The sequence below is a fragment of the Arachis ipaensis genome, chromosome B7 (assembly GCF_059453495.1).
Source record: "Arachis ipaensis isolate K30076 ecotype BB chromosome B7, ASM5945349v1, whole genome shotgun sequence".
Lineage (NCBI taxonomy): Eukaryota > Viridiplantae > Streptophyta > Magnoliopsida > Fabales > Fabaceae > Arachis > Arachis ipaensis.
Window position 1 is genome coordinate 38,495,454 of NC_142442.1, and position 22,651 is coordinate 38,518,104.

Here is a 22,651-nt window from a genome sequence, read left to right on the forward strand (position 1 = left end):
TCACCTCTGCTATTGCAGGGTTCTCAGGATCATAAGCTTCTTCTTCAGAAGATGCCTCTTGAGTACTGTTGGATGCAGCTTGCATTCCATTCAGACTCTGAGAAATCATATTGACTTGCTGAGTCAATATTTTGTTCTGAGCCAATATGGCATTAAAAGTATCAACCTCAAGAACTCCTTTCTTCATAGGCGTCCCATTATTCACAGGATTCCTTTCAGAAGTGTACATGAACTGGTTATTTGCAACCATGTCAATGAGTTCTTGAGCTTCTGCAGGCGTTTTCTTTAGGTGAATGGATCTACCTGCAGAGGTATCCAATGACATCTTAGATAACTCAGACAGACCATCATAGAATATATCCAGGATGGTCCATTCTGAAAGCATGTCAGAAGGACACTTTTTGGTCAGCTGCTTGTATCTTTCCCAAGCTTCATAGAGGGATTCACCTTCTTTCTGTCTGAAGGTTTGAACATCCGCTCTAAGCTTGCTCAGCTTTTGAGGAGGAAAGAACTTGGCTAAGAAAGCCGTGACCAGCTTATCCCAAGAGTTCAGGCTGTCTTTGGGTTGAGAGTCCAACCACACTCTAGCTCTGTCTCTTACAGCAAAAGGGAAAAGCATGAGCCTGTAGACTTCAGGATTTACTCCATTAGTCTTAACAGTATCACAGATCTGCAAGAATTCAGTTAAGAACTGAAAAGGATCTTCAGATGGAAGTCCATGAAACTTGCAGTTCTGCTGCATCAGAGAAACTAGCTGAGGTTTCAGCTCAAAGTTGTTTACTCCAATGGTAGGAATGGAGATGCTTCTTCCATGTAAATTGGAATTTGGTGCAGTAAAGTCACCAAGCATTCTCCTTGCATTATTATTTTCGGCTGCCATCTCCTCTTCCTGTTCGAAAATTTCTGAAAGGTTCTCTCTGGATTGTTGTAATTTAGCTTCTCTTAGTTTCCTCTTCAGAGTCCTTTCAGGTTCTGGATCTGCTTCAACAAGAATATTCTTGTCCTTGCTCCTGCTCATATGAAAAAGAGAGAACAGAAAAATAATAATAATAGGGGTCCTTTTTACCACAGTATAGAGGTCCCAGTGTGAGTAGAAGAAAAGAAGAAGAAGAAATTCGAACACAGATGGAAGAGGGGGTTCGAATTTGGGTGGGATGAAGTGTTAGTAGATGAATAAATAAACAGAAGGAGATGGGAGAGAAGGAGGATTTTCGAAAATAATTTTTGAAAAAGAGTTAGTGATTTTCGAAAATAGTTTTTGAAAAATGTTAGTAATTTTCGAAAATTAAGATTTAAAAATTGAAATAATTAGTTAATTGAAAAGAAATTTTGAAAAAGAGGGAGATATTTTCGAAAATTAGAGAGAGAGAGAGAGAGTTAGTTAGGTAGTTTTGAAAAAGATGAGAAACAAACAAACAGTTAGTTAGTTAGTTGAAACAAATTTTGAAAAGATAAGAAGTTAGGAAGTTAGAAAAAGTATTTTGAAATCAAATTTTTAAAAAAGATAAGATAAGAAGATATTTTTGAAAAGATATGATTGAAATTAGTTTTTGAAAAAGATTTGATTTTTAAAATCACAATTAATGACTTGATTCACAAGAAATCACAAGATATGATTCTAGAACTTAAAGTTTGAATCTTTCTTAACAAGCAAGTAACAAACTTGAAATTTTTGAATCAAAACATTAATTGGTGATGTTATTTTCGAAAATTTGATATAAAAATAAGAAAAAGATTTTTGAAAAAGATTTTTGGAATTTTTAAAAATAACTAAGAAATTTGAAAAAAGATTTGATTTTTGAAAAAGATTTTGAAAAAGATAAGATTTTCAAATTGAAAATTTGATTTGACTCATAAGAAACAACTTGATTTTAAAAATTTTTGAAAAAGTCAAATCTAATTTTCGAGATTTTGAGAGAGAAAAAGAGAAAGATATTTTTTTGATTTTTGAATTTTTAATGAAGAGAGAGAAAAATAAGAAAAATGATGCAATGCATGAATGTTATGGATCAAAACAATGAATGCATGCAAGAACACTATGAATGTCAAGATGAACACCAAGAACATATTTTTGAAAAATTTTTAATGCAAAGAAAACATGCAAGACACCAAACTTAGAATTCTTTAATGTTTAGACACTAAGAATCCAAGAATGCATATGAAAAACAAGAAAAGACACAAAACATGCAAATGCAAAGATCAAACAAGAAGACTTACCAAGAACAACTTGAAGATCATGAAGAACACTATGAATGCATGATTTTTTCGAAAAATGCAAGTTGCACATGCAATTGACACCAAACTTATAACATGACTCAAGACTCAAACAAGAAACACAAAAATATTTTTAATTTTTATGATTTTATGATTTTTTTTTTGTATTTTTTTTTCGAAAATTATTTAAAAAAAAACAAAAATTAGGATTTCAAAATCTTTAATATGAATTCCAGGAATCTTGTGCTCTTTAGTCTAAAGCTCAAATCAAAGGGTCAGACATGGCTTAATAGCCATTCAAGTTTTAGAATGGATTTACATCCATTGAGGTGATTAGTTGAAGACCAATCCCAAAGGAGTTTGGGTATGGCTTTTCAGCCAGATAGGATTCAACATGTTACCATGAAACTCTAGAATTCATTCTTGAAAGTTTTGAAGCCATAGAATAATTTATTTTTGAAAACATTTTTATTTTAAAAATAATTAAATTTTTTTTTTCGAAAACAAAGAAAAAAATTTTTGAAAGATTTTTGAAAAATTTTTGAAGAGAAAACAAAAAGAAAATTACCTAATCTGAGCAACAAGATGAACCGTCAGTTGTCCAAACTCGAACAATCCCCGGCAACAGCGCCAAAAACTTGGTGCGCAGAAATTGTGATTACACTTTGATTATGTAAAATTCATCGCTCTTTCTTTCCCTGATAATGGCGCCAAAAACATGATGCCAATACCATGGTTCACAACTTTGCACAACTAACCAGCAAGTGCACTGGGTCGTCCAAGTAATACCTTACGTGAGTAAGGGTCGAATCCCACGGAGATTGTTGGTATGAAGCAACCTATGGTTACCTTGTAAATCTCAGTCAGGCGGATATAAAATAGTAATGGGGTTTTCGAAAATAATTAATAAAACAGGGATAGAAATACTTATGTAAATCATTGGTGAGAATTTTAGATAAGCGAATGGAGATGCTTTCGTTCCTCTGAACCTCTACTTTCCTGCTATCTTCATCCAATCAGTCTTACTCCTTTCCATGACTGGCTTTATGTAATGCATCACCATTGTCAATGGCTACTTTCGGTTTTCTCTCGGAAAAATGATCCAAATGCCCTGTCACGGCACGGCTAATCGTTTGGAGGCATCACCCTTGTCAATGGTTACATCCAATCCTCTCAGTGAAAATGGTCAACGCACCCTGTCACGGCACGGCTATTCATCTGTCGGTTCTCGATCATGCTGGAATAGGATTTACTATCCTTTTGCGTCTGTCACTACGCCCAGCACTCGCGAGTTTGAAGCTCGTCACAGTCATTCAATCATTGAATCTTACTCGGAATACCGCAGACAAGGTTTAGACTTTTCGGATTCTCTTGAATGCCGCCATCATTCTAGCTTACACCACGAAGATTCCGATTAAGAGATCTAAGAGATACTCATTCAATCTAATGTAGAATGGAAGTGGTTGTCAGGCACGCGTTCATGAGGAATGATGATGATTGTCACGTTCATCACATTCAGGTTGAAGTGCGAATGAATATCTTAGAAGCGAAACAAGATGAATTGAATAGAAAATAGTAGTACTTTGCATTAATCTTTGAGGAACAGCAGAGCTCCACACCTTAATCTATGGAGTGTAGAAACTCTACCGTTGAAAATACATAAGTGAAAGGTCCAGGCATGGCCGAGAGGCCAGCCCCCAAAACGTGATTACAGGATCAGAATACAATCCAGGATGTCTAATACAATAGTGAAAGGTCCTATTTATAATAAACTAGCTACTAGGGTTTACAGAAGTAAGTAATTGATGCATAAATCCACTTTCGGAGCCCACTTGGTGTGTGCTTGGGTTGAGCTTGAATGTTGCACGTGTAGAGGTCCTTCTTGGAGTTGAACGCCAGCTTTTGTGCCAGTTTGGGCGTTGAACTCCACTTTGCAACTTGTTTCTGGCGCTGGACGCCAGAATTGGGCAGAGAACTGGTGTTGAACGCTAGTTTACATCATCTAAACTTGGGTAAAGTATGGACTATTATACATTGCTGGAAAGCTCTGGATGTCTACTTTCCAACGCAATTGGAAGCGTGCCATTTCGAGTTCTGTAGCTCCAGAAAATCTATTTTGAGTGCAGGGAGGTCAAAATCCAACAGCATCAGCAGTCCTTCTTCAACCTCTGAATCTGATTTTTGCTCAAGTCCCTCAATTTCAGCCAGAAAATACCTGAAATGACAGAAAAACACACAAACTCATAATAAAGTCCAGAAATGTGAATTTAACATAAAAACTAATGAAAACATCCCTAAAAGTAGCCAGATTCTACTAAAAATATACTAAAAACAATGCCAAAAAACGTATAAATTATCCGCTCATCACTTTTCTACCAAAGACATTCAAATCTCTAATGATGATTGAATTGACATGTGAAGATTATAAAACCGGTTGGATAAAGTATTGAGAATATGGTCTTGACATGCAAACTTATCCTCATTACATTTCTTGTTTAATTTATTAATATTTTTCTTCTCTTCCTTCGGAACATTTTTTGCGGCATTGACAATTGGTGTAGTCTTTAGATCGACCACATATGCAAGATTAAGAACCAAAAGAAAAAATATTATCTTGTCCTTTCAACGGTTGAAGTTTGTTCCATAAAAAAAATTAATTTGACAAGCTTTTTATTCATGACCTTGACAATAGTATTTTGTTCTTGAGCCATTTTCAACAAATATATCTATAAAATCGTTGAGAATTATGAGCAAAAGATGACAAAAATTTGAATTTATTAGAGTTTTAAGACACAATTAAATCGTTATCTTTAAAGAAATATTATTTCACACTTATTGCTATTAGATTGATCACAATACTTTTTTAAAATACAATAAAAACTTTAAATTTCTTATTTATGTGTTTTTGTACATAGGCATATAAACATATCAATTTTAAATATTCTATAATAAGATGATTTAACACAGCTTGTTAAATTGAATTTCTGTGTTTTCTGTCCTTGTAATTGTTCTCTCTCTTTCTCTTTGTGTGACAATTAAATGAAAAAGATTTGTTTGCAAACATAAATCATAAAATATTATATCAAAAGTAAATTAAAATTATAATTTAGTAATTTTTAATTAATTTTTAACTGACTCAAATATAATAAGATTAGCAAATACAATTCTATACTTTATGACAAATTTTAGTACTTTACTCATAATCTTTTATTTAGAAAAAAATTAGTAATATCATTTTGGATTAAAAATGATCGATTATTGGTATATTTAAAATTTCTAATAGAAATGAAAGCATTGAAAAAGAATCCGTTTGAAAATTATTTAATATGAGAAAAAATTTTTCTTTCTTTTAAGAAAAAAAATTATTTTATTTAAAATTTAATTTTATGATTTAAAATAATTTAATATATTAATAGAATAAAATTTAATTCTTTAATTTAAAATAACTTTTATATGAATGATTTTTTTATTATTTTATTCTTGACAAAATTATTTTATTAAGTATAAATAAAAATATTTTTAAATTTGACATATTAAATTTAAAAGTAAGAATTGATTTAGAAATTAAATTTTTTTAGTCTGATTTATAAATAAAAGAAACATAAAAATTGAAAATTTTAAAAAAATTTAAATGATTTATTTTTAATATTTTAAAATAAAAAATAAATTTAACTCTAAAATGAATTCTAATTCCCAACATCGTAACCAATCTTAAAGTATATCTATGTATCTACGTTGGAATACTAGAAAAACCTAGGTGCCAACTCAAGGTAAAAGCAACAAATTTTTTAATTTTTTAGTAGAAATGACTCCTCCGCCTCAGTTCTCACTGCCTATATAACACACTTTTCTCCCCCTTTACCAGCACACACACATCCGTGTGGAAAGAAAACGAGTAAAATTTCCTGAGACTCGCACCCAACACAGCAAATACCACACCGCGATTCTCAATCCTTCTCTCTTTGTTGGGGTTTCGTTTCGCTTCGTAGTTTCTCTCGCGTCTTCTTCTCTTCTTTTCTCTTCGCACTTCGGATGTGTATTCACACATCCCCCTTTTCTCTCATCTCTCTCAGGTACCTCTTACCTTTTATTTTCTTCCTTTAATTTTCTGTTTACACAATATTCCAATCTCCAACAGGTATATGTATTTTAATTGATATCACAAGTTTGATCGGTTTCTTTTTTTTCAATTTCGTTTTGCTTTCGTTAATAAGTTGTTTTAGTTATGAATTTCTGATTAGGGTATTTGCTTTCTGGAACCGGTTTATGTTAATCTATCTAATCTATTTTACAAAGCTTTGGATTTTAGCTGTTAATAATCTGATTATTTGTTTTGTTAATTTTAATTTAATTTGATTTTTTTTTTCAGGCAGTGTAGTTCAGAGTAGAGTTGAGGTGAGATGACAACCCTAAGATCCAGTTGGCCGTCGAGGCTGCGGCAACTGCTCTCTGCCGAGGGCGCCATTGGCCCCTCCGTGAAGTTGGACTCTGAGCCTGTGAGTCTCTCTTTCTCAAAACGCACCGTTTCGTGTTTTCGTGATTAGGGTTTAACGTGATCACTTTATTAACTGCTGGGTAATTTGTAATTAATTGTAAACCCCAATTAAGGTTTTTCTTTCCCCTCCTTTTGTGTGTCTAGATGTCTTTCAGTTGTTTTCTTTATTTGTGTTTAACTGTTGGAGGACTCTTTTGTTAAGAGGTCTTAGAATATGTTGTTATTTGCGTTCTCTTGTTATTTGCATTTGACAAAAGTACTTGTCTGTTGTCACCCTGAAAATTCTCATGCCCTTCATTTCTTTCTTCTTCTCTGGTAATTTTTTTTTTTAATTTTATTTTAAAGCAAGGTTCCTGAGTGCTTTGCTTGTGATGTTAAATAAATGAATATGCGGCATCATGGTAATTGACATGGCCAGTAAAAATAATGAATCATTTGGATTATCTTTGGGGGAAAATGTGGCTTGCTTGTTCAGGAATAAATTGACTTGTTCTTTCCTTTGGTGAGAAGGCAAGGTTTGTAGCTTCTTCAAAAATGCTATTTCATTTTGATGAAGATACATATTTATAATTGACAATGGTTTATACAATTGCCAAAATGATTTACTGGCTTGTCATGAGATTGGCAGCCGGGAAACGCTGCTTTGTCAAATCAAGCATGTGGTTTAGTTTGTTGATTGTAGCACTAGCCATTTCTTGTAGTGTATATTTTTGTGGTGTTTGGTACAACAAATTGAGTTACCTGAGTTTGGTCACAGATTGACTGAATTGACTGAATGAGGGTTAACCTGAACTAATTACCAATGCTTCGTATATATTATTTTGGGGTGTATTTAACATTTCAAAAATTTGAATTGTTTTTGCTTATTCCATAACATTGTACTAGTGTACTACTGTACTAGTGGGATTAATAGGCATGTTTTGTGTCTATTAATTCACTATTTTATTAAATTAATTAAATGTGTGCAACAATAAAAAATATGGGATCAGTTGATATGGTAAGGATTTTGTTCTCTTGTTAACAGTTCTTAGGAATAGCAAAATGTGTTCTATGAATACATATATGAATAAGGATATCTTTTGGGGGGAAAAAAGAATTTGTGCACCAAAACTCTCAATTCTCATTTTAGTAGACTAGTGTATTAATAGGCACATGTGCTTTTTCGTCCACCGTTTTATTTATTAAATATGTATAATATTAATAAATGTGAGATTGGTCAACATGAATCCTGCACTCTAGCTAAGAGGTCTTGGGTTCAATTTTTAGAAATAAAAAATATATTAAAAATATATATTTTATGGATATACATGATGAAGGATATTTTATGAACAAAAATTGTGCACCAAACCTCACCCCAATCCCCATTATATATAGTAGATAGTAGATATAGTATAACTATGAGGTAATTACTATACAAAGCAGATAACTGAAGCATAGTAGCTTCCATTTCTTATGGTTAGTGAAAGCTGGTGTACTGTAAATTACAATATTGGAAAAATTAATTGTAATAAATGGTGATTTTATAAGTATGTTTCCTTGAAATTCAATTAGGATCCATTTTATTTCTGGAATTTACCAGCTGCCAATTTTATTAGCTATTCGCTAGTGACAGTGTAATCATTATATGATCTTTGCCTTATGGTAACGACTTTCTTAAACATATACTTTCATTATTGTTAGTAATTAATCATTGATACTGCTTCGGCTTTGATGTATTATTTCTTTTGCCACAAATTGGCAATCATAGAATGGTTGAATACTATTGATTAGGCTCAGCTGTCCTTATTTTCATGAGTGTCTTTTAAATCGATGAATATGAAATGCATTTCTCTGTTTTATGTATGTGCATCTCATGCATTTTAGGGTATTATTTCATGTTATATACTTTGAATCTTAGATTTTGGTAACAGTTGTCACAGTATGTATTGTATAATGTAAGATGTAGAGAGATGCAAACTTTTAATGAAATGCATTTTGTCATATATGTGTTCATAGAAAACAATTTGCTATTCCTACTTCCTACAAAATACGGTAAAACCATACTTGTACTAAATTTTTATTAAAGAAAAAGAAAAATGTTTCGTAAATGACGTTCATTATTTAGAGTAAAGAGAACTGTAGCATAATGAGGCGGAGAAAATAAAAGGAGGGAGTTGAGAGTTGTTTACTTCTCTTATTGCATGCACTTTTTTTAGTGGCAGTGTCTGTTTTTAGTGACAAGGTATTTAGGTGGTCCATTTAAATTTTGGTGCTCTATTTGCATGTGTGTGAAAAATTGTTGATAGGGTTTTGGTATGTGATGAGTTATTTATTTATTTATTCTTTTAATTAAAATAGAAGTTTGTCAATACTGTTGTTCCTTTGTCAAAATTGATTATAACAGACAACATACATACATGAATAAGTATGTTTAGATTTGCTTGCATTCTTGGATGGATTCGGGTGCATATTCATAGTTGGAATGACATGTATAACTCTATGCATACACGTGTTGTCATTTTTATCCTTACCCATGTAACATCATCTAAAGTTGTGATTGATTGGTTTCAGCCCCCAAAGGTAAAAGCATTCATTGACAAGGTCATCCAATGCCCATTACAAGATATAGCTATACCGCTCTCAGGTTTTCGGTGGGAGTACAACAAGGTAATCCTGGAATAGCTTTGCTGCATTAACTATGTTTTGTTCTTGTCCCCTTTTCTTCCAATCTCTTATATATATGCTGTTTTTCATCCAGGGGAACTTTCATCATTGGAGACCGATGCTACTTCATTTTGATACATACTTCAAGACATATTTGTCATGTAGAAATGACCTGACGCTGTCAGGTAATCTAGAAGATGACAGCGCATTACCAAAACATGCAATTCTGCAAATATTACGCGTAATGCAGATAATTCTAGAGAATTGTCCAAACAAGAGTTCATTTGATGGTTTAGAGGTTAGTTGCAGAAATTATGCCTGTATCTGTTTTTAATTAAATATATTCTCATTGTTTCCTTCCCCTGTCTCATAGTGTAGTGGTTCATACTTTATCAGAAAAATTTGCCCTTCTAAAATCTAATATTTTCTCTTTTCTCTTTCAGCATTTCAAGCTTTTACTAGCATCAACAGATCCTGAGATTCTTATTGCTGCGTTAGAAACTCTTTCTGCTTTTGTAAAAATAAATCCCTCGAAGCTGCATGGAAGTGCAAAGATGGTTGGCTGTGGTTCGGTGAACAGCTATCTATTGTCCCTAGCACAGGGATGGGGAAGCAAGGAGGAGGGCCTGGGGTTGTACTCTTGTGTTACGGCAAATGAGAAAGCTCAAGATGAGGCACTGTCCTTGTTTCCTTCTGATGTGGAGAGTGGCTCTAACCAAGCCAATTACCGCATAGGTTCTACACTTTATTTTGAATTGCATGGACCCAGTGTTCCAAGCAAGGAAGACAGTGAAGATCCATCTCCCCCTGCATTGAGAGTTATACACAAGCCAGATTTACACTTGTGCAAAGAAGATGATTTATCTCTGATGAAGCAACACATTGAACAATATAATGTTCCTGCAGAGCTTAGATTTTCATTGCTCACTAGAATTAGATATGCTCGGGCTTTTCGATCTCCTAGAATATGCAGGCTTTACAGCAGGATCTGCCTACTGTCTTTCATTGTGTTAGTTCAATCTGGAGATGCTCATGATGAGCTTGTGTCCTTTTTTGCTAATGAACCAGAATATACAAATGAATTGATCAGAATTGTACGATCTGAGGAAACTATATCTGGATCTATTAGAACACTTGCAATGCTTGCGTTAGGAGCTCAGTTAGCTGCCTATACATCATCACATGAACGAGCTCGGATTCTCAGTGGATCTAGTATCAGTTTTGCTGGTGGGAACAGAATGATACTGCTGAATGTGCTCCAGAGGGCTATTTTGCAATTGAAGAGTTCTAATGATCCATCTTCCCTTGCCTTTGTTGAGGCACTTCTCCAATTCTATCTTCTACATGTTGTTTCAACCTCAACTTCTGGGAGTAATGTTAGGGGTTCAGGCATGGTACCTACTTTCTTGCCTTTGCTGGAGGATTCTGATCCCTCACATATTCATCTAGTCTGTTTTGCTGTGAAAACCCTTCAGAAGCTTATGGATTATAGTGGCTCAGCTGTATCTTTGTTTAAAGAGTTGGGTGGTATTGAGTTATTGGCTCAAAGATTACAGAAGGAGGTACAGAGGGTCATTGGTTTGGTTGGAGAAAATGGTGATGATATGATGCTCACTGGTGAAAGCTCCAGACATAACGCTGATCAATTGTATGCCCAGAAACGGCTCATAAAGGTCTCCCTCAAGGCACTTGGTTCTGCAACATATGCACCTGTGAACTCTACTAGATCCCAACATTCTCAGGACAGCTCACTACCTGCAACTCTGGTTTTGATATTTGGGAATGTAGATAAGTTTGGGGGTGACATTTATTATTCAGCTGTAACTGTTATGAGCGAAATAATACACAAAGATCCAACATGTTTTTCTGCTCTTCATGAAATGGGTCTACCTGATGCATTTTTGTCATCAATTAGATCTGGAATACTTCCTTCATCAAAGGCTTTGACATGCATCCCAAATGGTCTTGGGGCCATTTGTCTTAATGCTAAAGGATTAGAAGCTGCGAGAGAATCTTCATCTTTGCGATTCCTTGTTGACATTTTCACTAGTAAAAAGTATGTCTTGGCCATGAATGAGGCTATTGTTCCGCTGGCAAATTCTATTGAGGAACTTCTCCGTCATGTATCTTCATTGAGAAGTGCTGGTGTTGACATTATCATTGAAATCATTCATAAGATTGCATCACTTGGAGAGGGAAATGGTGCAGGACCTTCAAGAAAAGCTAATGATGATACTGCAATGGAGACGGATTCAGAAGCCAAAGAAAATGAAGGCCATTGTTGCCTTGTTGGCACAGAAGAAGATTCAGCCGCTGAAGGAATAAGTGATGAGCAGTTTATTCAGCTGTGTGTTTTTCATTTGATGGTACTGGTTCACAGGACTATGGAAAATTCTGAAACATGCCGGTTATTTGTGGAAAAATCAGGAATTGATGCTCTATTGAAGTTGTTATTGCGACCCACCATTGCACAATCTTCAGATGGCATGTCTATTGCTTTACATAGCACCATGGTTTTTAAGGGGTTTGCTCAACATCATTCTTCTCCTCTTGCACGTGCCTTTTGTTCCTCCCTTAGAGAACACATGAAGAAAGCACTAGCTGGGTTTGGTGCAGCTTCTGAACCTTTGTTGCTGGATCCAAGGATAACACCCGATAATGGCATCTTTTCCTCACTCTTCCTTGTTGAGTTTCTTCTCTTTCTTGCTGCATCAAAAGACAATCGTTGGGTGACTGCATTGCTTACTGAATTCGGAAATGGAAGTAAGGATGTTCTGGAAGATATTGGACATGTGCACCGTGAAGTTCTGTGGCAAATTGCCCTGCTTGAGAATACAAAGACTGAGACTGAGGAAGATGGTGCTTGTTCTTCTGGGTCACAACAAACAGAGGCAGATGCAAATGAAACTGAAGAGCAACGATTCAATTCTTTCAGACAGTTTCTTGATCCATTACTGAGAAGGAGGACATCAGGATGGAGTATTGAATCCCAATTTTTTGACCTCATAAACCTGTATCGAGATTTGGGTCGTTCCCCTGGTTCTCAACACAGATCAATTTCTGTTGGGCCTTCAAGCATGCGGTCAACTTCTTCTAATCAGTTGCATCATTCAGATGATAATTCTGGGACTACTAACAAGAAGGAATCTGACAAGCAGAGGCCATATTATAACACCTGTTGTGACATGGTTAAATCACTTTCATTTCATATTACCCATTTGTTCCAGGAGCTAGGAAAAGTAATGCTGCTACCTTCGCGTCGACGTGATGATATTGTGAGTGTAAGCCCAGCTTCAAAGTCAGTGGCTTCTACTTTTGCATCTATTGCTCTCGATCACATGAATTTTGGTGGCCATGGAAATATTTCGGGAACCGAAGCCTCCATATCTACCAAGTGTCGGTATTTGGGGAAAGTGATAGAATTTTTGGATACTTTTCTGATGGAGAGGCCTGAATCATGCAATCCTGTTCTTCTGAATTGCTTGTATGGACGCGGAGTTATTCAATCTGTGTTGACCACATTTGAAGCTACCAGTCAGCTGCTTTTTACAGTTAATAGGACCCCTGCCTCGCCTATGGATACTGATGATGCAAATGCAAAGCAAGATGACAAGGAAGACACTGATAATTCGTGGATTTATGGTTCTTTAGCAAGTTATGGTAAATTGATGGACCATCTTGTGACCTCCTCTTATGTATTATCATCCTTCACAAAGCATTTGCTTGCACAGCCTCTTACAAATGGTGATGCACCTTTCCCACGTGATGCTGAGACTTTTGTTAAGGTCCTCCAGTCAACAGTGTTAAAGACCGTGCTTCCTGTTTGGACTCATCCCCAGTTTGTCGATTGTAGTCATGAATTTATTGCAACCATTATCTCTATCATTCGGCATGTATATTCAGGCGTTGAAGTAAAAAATGTAAATAACAGTGGGAGTGCTCGTGTTACCGGACCGCCTCCTAATGAAGCAACCATTTCAACCATTGTGGAGATGGGCTTTTCTAGATCTAGAGCTGAGGAAGCTTTGAGGCAAGTTGGGTCAAATAGTGTGGAGTTGGCTATGGAGTGGTTGTTCACCCATCAGGAGGAGACACAAGAAGATGATGAACTTGCCCGTGCACTTGCCATGTCCCTTGGAAACTCGGAATCCGAAACAAAGGATGCTGCAGGACATGACAATTCTCAACAGCTTGAGGAAGAGACTGTCCAACTTCCTCCTGTTGATGAGTTATTGTCTACTTGTGCAAAACTGCTTTTGAAGGAGCCGCTTGCTTTTCCTGTTCGTGACTTGTTTGTCATGATATGTTCTCAGGATGATGGTAAATCTAGATCTGATGTCATCACTTTTATTGTTGACCGGATCAAGGAATGTGGCTTGGTTTCTAGTAACGGAAATAACACCATGCTGGCAGCTCTTTTTCATGTTCTTGCTTTAATTCTTAATGAAGATGCTGTGGCTCGGGAAGCTGCTTCGAAGAGTGGTTTGATAAAAATTGCCTCAGATTTACTCTGCCAGTGGGAATCTAGTCTTGACAGTACGGACAAAAAGCAGGTGCCAAAATGGGTTACAGCTGGTTTTCTAGCATTAGACAGGTTGTTGCAACTGGATCAGAAGTTGAATTCTGACATTACTGAGCAGTTGAAGAAGGATGCTGTGAATAACCAGCAGACATCACTTACCATCGATGAAGATAGGCAAAACAAGTTGCAGTCTGCATTGGGACTCTCTACAAAGTATGCAGATATAAATGAGCAGAAGAGACTTGTTGAGGTTGCTTGCAGTTGTATGAAGAACCAACTTCCCTCAGACACCATGCATTCCGTTCTACTGCTTTGTTCCAATCTTACAAGGAATCATTCTGTAGCTCTTACCTTTTTAGATGCTGGTGGTTTAAGTTTACTTCTTTCTCTGCCAACAAGTAGCCTCTTCCCTGGATTTGATAATGTTGCTGCTAGTATTGTGCGCCATGTACTTGAGGATCCCCAAACACTTCAGCAAGCAATGGAATCTGAGATAAAACATAGTCTTGTAGTTGCATCTAACCGGCATCCAAATGGAAGGGCCAATCCTCGCAATTTCCTTTCAAACTTATCTTCTGTAATTTCCCGAGACCCAGCAATTTTCATGCAAGCTGCAAAATCTGTGTGCCAAGTGGAAATGGTAGGTGAAAGACCGTATGTTGTTCTGTTGAAGGATCGGGATAAAGACAAAATTAAGGAGAAAGAAAAAGAGAAGGATAAATCATTGGAAAAAGACAAAGTGCAGAATAGTGATGGGAAGGTTGGTTTGGGATATTCAAACACAGCAGCTTCTGGCCATGGCAAAATTCATGACTCCAATTCTAAGAGTGTAAAAAGTCATAAAAAGCCTCCTCAAAGTTTTATTAATGTGGTAGAACAACTTCTTGATTCTGTATGCACTTTTGTTCCTCCGAGAAAGGATGACATTGCCCCAAATGTACATCTTGTGCCTTCAACCTCAAGTGACATGGACATCGATGTCTCTACAGGCAAGGGAAAAGGAAAAGCTGTTGCTACCATATCTGAGGCGAATGAAACCAGTAGTCAGGAAGCTTCTGCATCACTTGCTAAAGTTGTCTTTATTCTGAAGCTTTTAACAGAGATATTATTGATGTATTCATCATCTGTTCATGTTCTACTTCGACGGGATGCTGAGATGAGCACCATTAGGGGCAGTTATCAAAAGAGTCCTGCTGGTTTAAGCATCGGTGGAATATTCCATCATATTCTTCACAATTTTCTTCCACACTCTCGAAATTCCAAGAAGGATAATAAAGTTGATGGTGATTGGAGACAGAAACTGGCCACCAGGGCAAACCAGTTTTTGGTGGCTGCCTGTGCTCGTTCTGCAGAGGCAAGAAAGAGGGTATTTAGTGAGATTAGTTGTATCATCAACGAATTTGTTGAGTCATGTAATGGTGTTAAGCCACCAGGCAATGAAATTCAGGTTTTTATGGATCTACTTAATGATGTTTTGGCTTCTCGAACACCTTCTGGTTCATGCATCTCAGCGGAGGCCTCTGCCACTTTTATTGATGCTGGTCTAGTTAAGTCACTCACTCGAACTCTTCAAGTTTTGGACTTGGACCATGCTGATTCATCCAAAGTTGCCACTGGCATTATTAAAGCTCTTGAGTTGGTCTCCAAGGAACATGTACAGTCAGTTGATTCTAATACGGGGAAGGGTGATGGTACTACAAAACCTTCTGATCTTAATCAACCTGGAAGAGAGGATAATACTGGTGAGATGCCTCAGTCCATGGAAATGACATCTCAAGCCAATAGTGATTCCCTTCAAGGATGTGACCGTGGGTCTTACAATGCAATTCAGTCTTATGGTGGGTCTGAAGCTGTTACTGATGATATGGAACATGATCAAGATCTTGACGAAAGCTATGCTCCTACTAATGAGGATGATTACATGCATGACAATGCTGAAGATGCAAGAGGTCTTGAGAATGGATTGGAAAATGCAGGGTTACGATTTGAAACTCAAACTCATGGTCAAGAAAATATTGATGAAGATGATGAGGATGATGAAATGTCTGGAGATGATGGTGAGGATGCAGATGAAGATGAGGAAGATGATGAGGAACATAACGATATGGAAGATGAAGTACATCACTTGCCACATCCTGATACAGACCAAGATGATCATGAGATTGACGATGATGAGTTTGATGATGAAGTGATGGAGGAGGAGGATGAAGAGGATGAGGAAGATGAGGATGGTGTTATACTGCGACTTGATGAGAGTATTAATGGAATTAATGTTTTTGATCATATTGAAGTATTTGGCAGGGAGAATAATTTTCCAAATGAAGCTTTTCATGTGATGCCAGTTGAAGTTTTCGGATCTAGACGGGGAAGGACAACTTCAATTTACAGTCTTTTGGGTAGAACTGGTGATGCTGGAACGCCTTCTCGCCATCCGCTTTTAGTTGAACATACTGCATTCCATCCATCGACAGGGCAATCAGGTTGATTTATTCATAAATCTATTATTAAGAACTAGTTAATTTTCTGTTTGTGTGTATTTATATTCCAGTAGCTATTTTTACTTTGTTCATACTATGTTCCGTAAAAGAGGCTTTTGATGTTTTAAAATAACACCTTAGATTGTTTGGTATTTTGTTAAAACTTACAGATAATTTAATGGAGAACAACTCAACAGGGTTGGATAATATATTTCGATCACTGAGGAGTGGCCGCAATGGACAGCGGTTGAACTTGTGGACTGACGGTAACCAGCAGAGTGGTGGTTCAAGTACTGGGGTTGTTCCACCTGGCCTTGAGGATTTGCTTGTCTCTCAATTAAGGCGTCCTAGCCCTGAAAAGTCATCCAATAAGAACAGAACTGAAGGAGGAGGTGCTCCTAGTAAAGTTGAAGTCAGCCATGCACAAGATTCAGGAGGTGCACCAACAAATGTCCCTGTTGAAAGTAATGCAATTCAGGAAGTTGTTACTTTAGCTCCTTCAACAAATGATGACAGCAGCAATGCTGATACCAGACCTGTAGGAACTGCATCTCAGCAAGAAAATGCATCTGGCACTCAGTCACAAGCAGTTGAGATGCAATTTGAGCATAATGAGGGACCTGTGAGGGATGTTGAAGCTGGGAGCCAAGAGAGTAGTGGTAGTGGGGCAACTTTTGGTGAAAGCCTTCGCAGTCTAGATGTTGAGATTGGAAGTGCTGATGGCCATGACGATGGTGGAGAAAGGCAGGTTTCTGCTGATCGAATAGTTGGAGATTCACAGGTTGTGCGCACAAGAAGAGCAAATATGCCTTTGAGTCATTCATCTCCTGCAGGTGGTAGAGATGCATCCCTTCATAGTGTTACTGAAGTCTCTGAAAATTCTAGTCGAGATGCAGACCAAGAAGGTCCATCATCAGAGCAGCAGGTCAATAGTGATGCTGGCTCAGGTGCAATAGATCCTGCTTTTCTGGATGCTCTTCCCGAGGAGCTGCGCGCTGAAGTCCTATCAGCTCAGCAAGGTCAAGTGGCACAAACATCAAATCCTGAGCCTCAAAACAATGGGGATATCGATCCAGAGTTTCTTGCAGCTCTTCCTGCAGATATTCGAGCAGAGGTTCTAGCTCAACAGCAAGCACAGAGGATGCATCAATCTCAGGAATTGGAAGGCCAACCTGTAGAAATGGACACGGTCTCGATAATTGCAACATTCCCTTCTGATTTACGAGAAGAGGCAAGTTCATTTATCAACCTCTTTATATATAAGTGAGGTTGTTTCTAAAATTTTCTTGTGTTTTCTTCAGGTTCTGTTAACTTCTCCTGATACTATTCTTGCCAATCTTACACCTGCTCTTGTTGCGGAGGCAAATATGTTGCGTGAGAGGTACGCACACCGTTATAGTCGTACCCTGTTTGGCATGTATCCAAGAAGTCGTAGAGGTGAGACTTCTAGACGTGAAGGTATTGGCTCTGGTCCGGACGGCGTTGGTGGAAACACCTCATCACGCCGGTCCAGTGGTGCTAAGGTTGTTGAAGCTGATGGAGTACCACTAGTTGATACGGAAGCTTTGCATGCCATGATTCGTTTGTTCCGTATAGTCCAGGTATTAATGTTTGATAGGAAGATACCCCTCAAAGCATTCCTTCTTAATTGCCTCATGCGTAACATGTTTTGACTTTTGCAGCCACTCTATAAAGGTCAACTACAGAAGCTTCTTTTAAATCTTTGTGCCCATTGCGAAACAAGAACCTCTCTTGTCCAAATTCTGATGGACATTCTAATGCTTGATGTTAAGAGGCCTGCTAATTATTTTAGTGCCGTTGAGCCACCATATAGATTATATGGTTGTCATAGCAATGTAATGTACTCTCGTCCTCAATCTTTTGATGGTAAGAATGCTTGATAATCTTGTTAGTAGTTGCTTCTTTTTAGTAATATCCATTATTTTCATCCTGTAACAGTCATTTCTTGTGGGTGCTCATTATTATGAATCTTTCTAATTAAGCTGTAACTGAAACAATTTTCATGTTGCCAATACATCTATTCTGAACATTTTTCATAGTTAATGCATCTAATGATGTCTTCAATATTGTTTGGTTTCATAGGAGTTCCCCCATTGCTGTCTCGGCGAATACTTGAAACACTCACTCATCTTGCTCGAAATCATCCATATGTGGCAAAAAGTTTGCTTCAGCTACGGCTGCCTTATCCTGCAATTAAAGAACAAGATAATGCAAGTGACGCACGTGGGAAGGCTGTGATGGTTGTGGAAGATGTAGATAAAAGTAATGAAGGTTACGTATCTATTGCAATGCTTTTGCGTCTCTTGAACCAACCACTTTATTTAAGGAGTATAGCTCACCTTGAGCAGGTGATGTTTTTTTGCTATATTTGACACTCAATTCAGTCTCATGCTCCTGTTGACAATGCTGACATGATTTGCTGTGTTCTCAGCTGTTACGTTTACTGGATGTTATCGTTGATAGTGCTGGAGGCAAGCCGAGTTCAACTGACAAATCCCTGATCCCTACATCCAAGCTTCCTGCAGCTCCACAGATTTCTGCAGTAGAGACAGATGTAAATACTGATTCTGGTGTTATGTCCTCAGGGGTTGATGCATCCAATAAAGTTGAAGATTCTGCCAAACCCACTACTTCCAGTAATAGTGCAGAAAGTGAGTCCCAGAGAGTATTGAGTAATCTGCCACAAGAAGAACTCCGGCTACTGTGCTCATTGCTTGCACAAGAAGGGTATATTTATGCACCTAATGTTCTTTCTGTGTCATTTCTACTCCAGGGGTCTTGTCAGTATGCTTAGGTTTTGTGTACCTAGTATCATCACACTCACTGGGAGATCCCAGCTTAGGTCAAGGTGTAGGGGTGATGAAATATCCTGCTCTCATCTAATTTTTTAATCCACTTAGTTTTGTAGGTCGTCTTGTGCATACCTTTGTAGCAATGATGCAGTTCATACCAGTCATCACTTGACCAGATTAATTTCTTGTTATTGTGTAACATTTTGATTGATGAACTAAGATATTTTATCTATTTCTCCCAGGTTGTCGGATAATGCATACACATCAGTTGCTGATGTAATGAAGAAATTGGTGGCGATTGCTCCTACTCACTGTCAGCTATTTGTCACGCAGCTGTCAGAAGCAGTTAAAAAGTTGACTTCATCCGCAATGGACGAACTACGTCTATTCAGTGAAGCATTGAAAGCTCTTCTTAGTACATCTTCTTCTGATGGAGCTGCTATTTTGAGAGTTCTGCAAGCCTTGAGTTCCCTTGTAACTTCGTTGACTGAGAAAGAGATTGATAGGGTTTCATCCTCTGCCCTTTCTGAGGTTTGGGAGATTAATTCAGCATTAGAGCCTTTATGGCAAGAGCTAAGCTGTTGTATAAGCAAGATAGAATCATACTCAGATTCTGCATCCGACTTTTTCACCCCTTCTAGACCATCCGTGTCTAAACCATCTGGTGTGATGCCTCCGCTTCCTGCGGGCTCTCAAAATATCTTGCCTTACATAGAATCTTTCTTTGTTGTTTGTGAGAAGTTGCATCCTGCACAGCCTGATGCCGGTAATGACTCAACGATTCCGGTTATTTCTGATGTTGAGTATGCTAGCACATCTGCCACGCAGCAGAAGGCATCTGGGCCAGCTGTGAAAGCAGATGAGAAACATGCAGCTTTTGTCAGGTTCTCAGAAAAGCATAGGAAACTACTAAATGCTTTTATAAGGCAAAATCCTGGCTTACTTGAAAAATCTTTCTCGCTCATGCTGAAGGTACCAAGATTTATCGATTTTGACAACAAACGGTCCCATTTCCGATCAAAGATTAAGCATCAGCATGACCACCACAGTCCTTTAAGAATTTCAGTAAGAAGGGCATATGTTCTAGAAGATTCTTATAACCAGCTTCGCATGCGGTCGACTCATGATTTAAAGGGAAGATTGACTGTTCATTTCCAAGGAGAGGAAGGCATTGATGCCGGTGGGCTTACAAGGGAATGGTATCAATTGTTGTCCAGAGTTATTTTTGACAGAGGAGCATTGCTTTTCACCACAGTGGGCAATGAATCAACATTTCAGCCAAACCCAAACTCTGTTTACCAAACAGAACATTTATCTTATTTCAAATTCGTTGGCAGGGTGGTTAGTATTTCTTCAAGTGCATATTGACTTCCCTTTGATGCAAGTCATCCTATCCTTTCTTACTCCATTCTGCCTTATCCAGGTTGGAAAAGCATTATTTGATGGCCAGCTCTTGGATGTGCATTTTACTCGGTCATTCTACAAGCACATGCTTGGTGTCAAAGTTACATATCATGATATTGAAGCCATTGATCCCGACTATTTCAAAAATTTGAAATGGATGCTTGAGGCGAGTTTATTATTATTGTTCACATCAATGTTCTCACCGATGTCAGTCATTGTGAATGTCTCTGACAAATATCTTGTGTTTGTGATCTGATTGCAGAATTATATCAGCGATGATCTGGATCTTACTTTCAGCATTGATGCTGATGAAGAAAAATTGATCTTGTATGAACGGACACAGGTATTTTCTTTTCTTTTAAACTTTTTTGAGATGGTGCATTGGATTGGGAGTTATTCTAATCATGATGAACATGACTAGGTGAGTGACTATGAGTTGATTCCTGGTGGACGGAATATCAAAGTTACTGAGGAGAACAAGCATCAATATGTTGATCTGGTTGCTGAGCATCGATTGACAACTGCTATTCGACCTCAAATAAATGCTTTTTTGGAAGGATTTTATGAATTAATTCCCAAGGAGTTGATATCTATATTCAATGACAAAGAGCTGGAATTATTGATCAGTGGACTTCCTGATATTGACTGTGAGTCGTCTATTATATTCCCCCCCCCCCCCCTCTCCTCCTCCTCCTCCTCCTCCTCCTCCTCCTCATATAATTGGATGATTGATTATTGAAGGGAAAATTTAACAAATAGTTTTGCTTTTTATTTCAGTGGATGACTTGAGAGCCAACACAGACTATTCTGGCTATAGTGCTGCATCGCCAATTATCCAATGGTTTTGGGAGGTTGTTCAAGGTTTCAGCAAGGAAGACAAGGCTAGGCTGTTGCAGTTTGTGACAGGAACATCCAAGGTATGTTGCTACCAGAGGTTTGAAGCCACTGAGATGTTAATTAAATTTTAGAGGAGAATTCTAGCTAGTAGCTACATTCTGTTAAGCTTAGTTCATGATTTAAGATTTTTTTCCCCCCACTACATTTTTGTTGAGAGTAGTTCTTACATAATTTGTAACTGCAGTAGAGTATCTGTCATCCTTTAGAAATCCCGATTGTGTGGGGAACAAGGCCATTTTGGTCCGGTGAATTTAAGCTGGTCAAATATTCATTTCCTTTTGGTTGTGTCCTAGTCTATGACAAGTAAATGATTTTTGCAGTAGTTTTGGAATCTCATTTTAGCTACCAATGGTTCAGGTGCCTTTGGAAGGCTTCAGCGCTCTCCAAGGAATATCAGGCTCTCAGAAGTTTCAAATACACAAAGCATATGGAAGCCCAGATCACCTACCTTCTGCTCACACATGGTAAATCTTTTCCCCCTATCTATGTTAACTGCTATTTTTGAAGTTAAATGCCATACTCTTTCACTTGATTGATCATTATCTGTGAGTTCAAGTAACGCGTATACTTTCTTGGTGCAGTTTTAATCAACTAGATCTGCCAGAGTATCCATCTAAAGAACATTTGGAAGAGAGGTTATTGCTTGCGATACATGAAGCAAATGAGGGATTTGGATTTGGTTAAGTTTTTCTCTTGGGGTATTGATTGGGGAGAAAATACTGTGTATTACATTTTAGGTTAGGAACTCTATTAAATAGAATTGAGTGGTACAGGGGGTTGACATTTTTTTTTCTTTTTGAAAGTTCACAACATGTTAATATGCTGTACAGTCGTATATTTTCAATGGAAATTCCTTTTGGTAGTTTTCAAAGTACATACGGTTTCTTCCGCAGTTACTAAATTAGTTATCACTTAGCAATTTCGATCCAAAGCAACAATGATGAAGAATGAATATTACAGGTGATTGGTATTATGTTGCGATCTTCATGCGTGTTGCATAATGAATAGTACCATTTGGGCAAGACCTTGCGCCGACAATCTTTCAATAAGCCGGAATTTTGGATTGGATTGCAAAATCTTAACTACAAAGATACTAAACTATGATAGATTCTACAGTGGACTAATATAGACGTAGAATATAAACTAAGATATAACGAAAGAAAGCTTCATGAGTTCTTTTAAAACA

At 37.3% G+C, this 22,651-nt stretch overlaps 1 protein-coding gene and 1 non-coding gene across 3 annotated transcripts; both read left to right on the forward strand.

The window, feature by feature from the left end:
- The first annotated feature begins 379 nt into the window (after nt 1-379).
- On the forward strand, nt 380-487 carry LOC148550888 (small nucleolar RNA R71). The gene has a single exon (XR_015893901.1). It is a non-coding gene; the product is annotated as a small nucleolar RNA R71 (small nucleolar RNA).
- A 5,593-nt stretch (nt 488-6,080) lies between these two features.
- Nucleotides 6,081-22,339, forward strand: LOC107608336 (E3 ubiquitin-protein ligase UPL2). 2 transcript variants are annotated; one of them, XM_021107634.2, is made up of 17 exons: nt 6,081-6,287; nt 6,584-6,710; nt 9,260-9,355; nt 9,447-9,650; nt 9,796-16,354; nt 16,522-17,582; nt 17,653-17,952; nt 18,034-18,238; nt 18,455-18,720; nt 18,804-19,099; nt 19,407-20,505; nt 20,588-20,734; nt 20,831-20,911; nt 20,990-21,215; nt 21,346-21,485; nt 21,823-21,929; nt 22,047-22,339. In XM_021107634.2, exons 2-17 carry the CDS (start codon nt 6,615-6,617, stop codon nt 22,147-22,149), a joined length of 10,986 nt encoding a protein of 3,661 aa, XP_020963293.2. In that variant the 5' UTR covers nt 6,081-6,287; nt 6,584-6,614; the 3' UTR covers nt 22,150-22,339. The 2 variants fall into 2 exon arrangements, with proteins under 2 accessions (XP_020963293.2, XP_020963294.2); XM_021107635.2 differs by having other exon boundaries at nt 16,549-17,582.
- Nucleotides 22,340-22,651: the final 312 nt, after the last annotated feature.

Excerpts from the sequence above, each read along its gene's own strand:
- LOC107608336 (XM_021107634.2), top strand. The coding sequence starts at position 6,615 with ATGACAACCCTAAGATCCAGTTGGCCGTCGAGGCTGCGGCAACTGCTC. Across the intron at positions 16,355-16,521 it reads TCCATCGACAGGGCAATCAG|ATAATTTAATGGAGAACAAC; the intron begins GTTGATTTATTC and ends TAAAACTTACAG. Across the intron at positions 18,239-18,454 it reads TCGTCCTCAATCTTTTGATG|GAGTTCCCCCATTGCTGTCT; the intron begins GTAAGAATGCTT and ends TTGGTTTCATAG.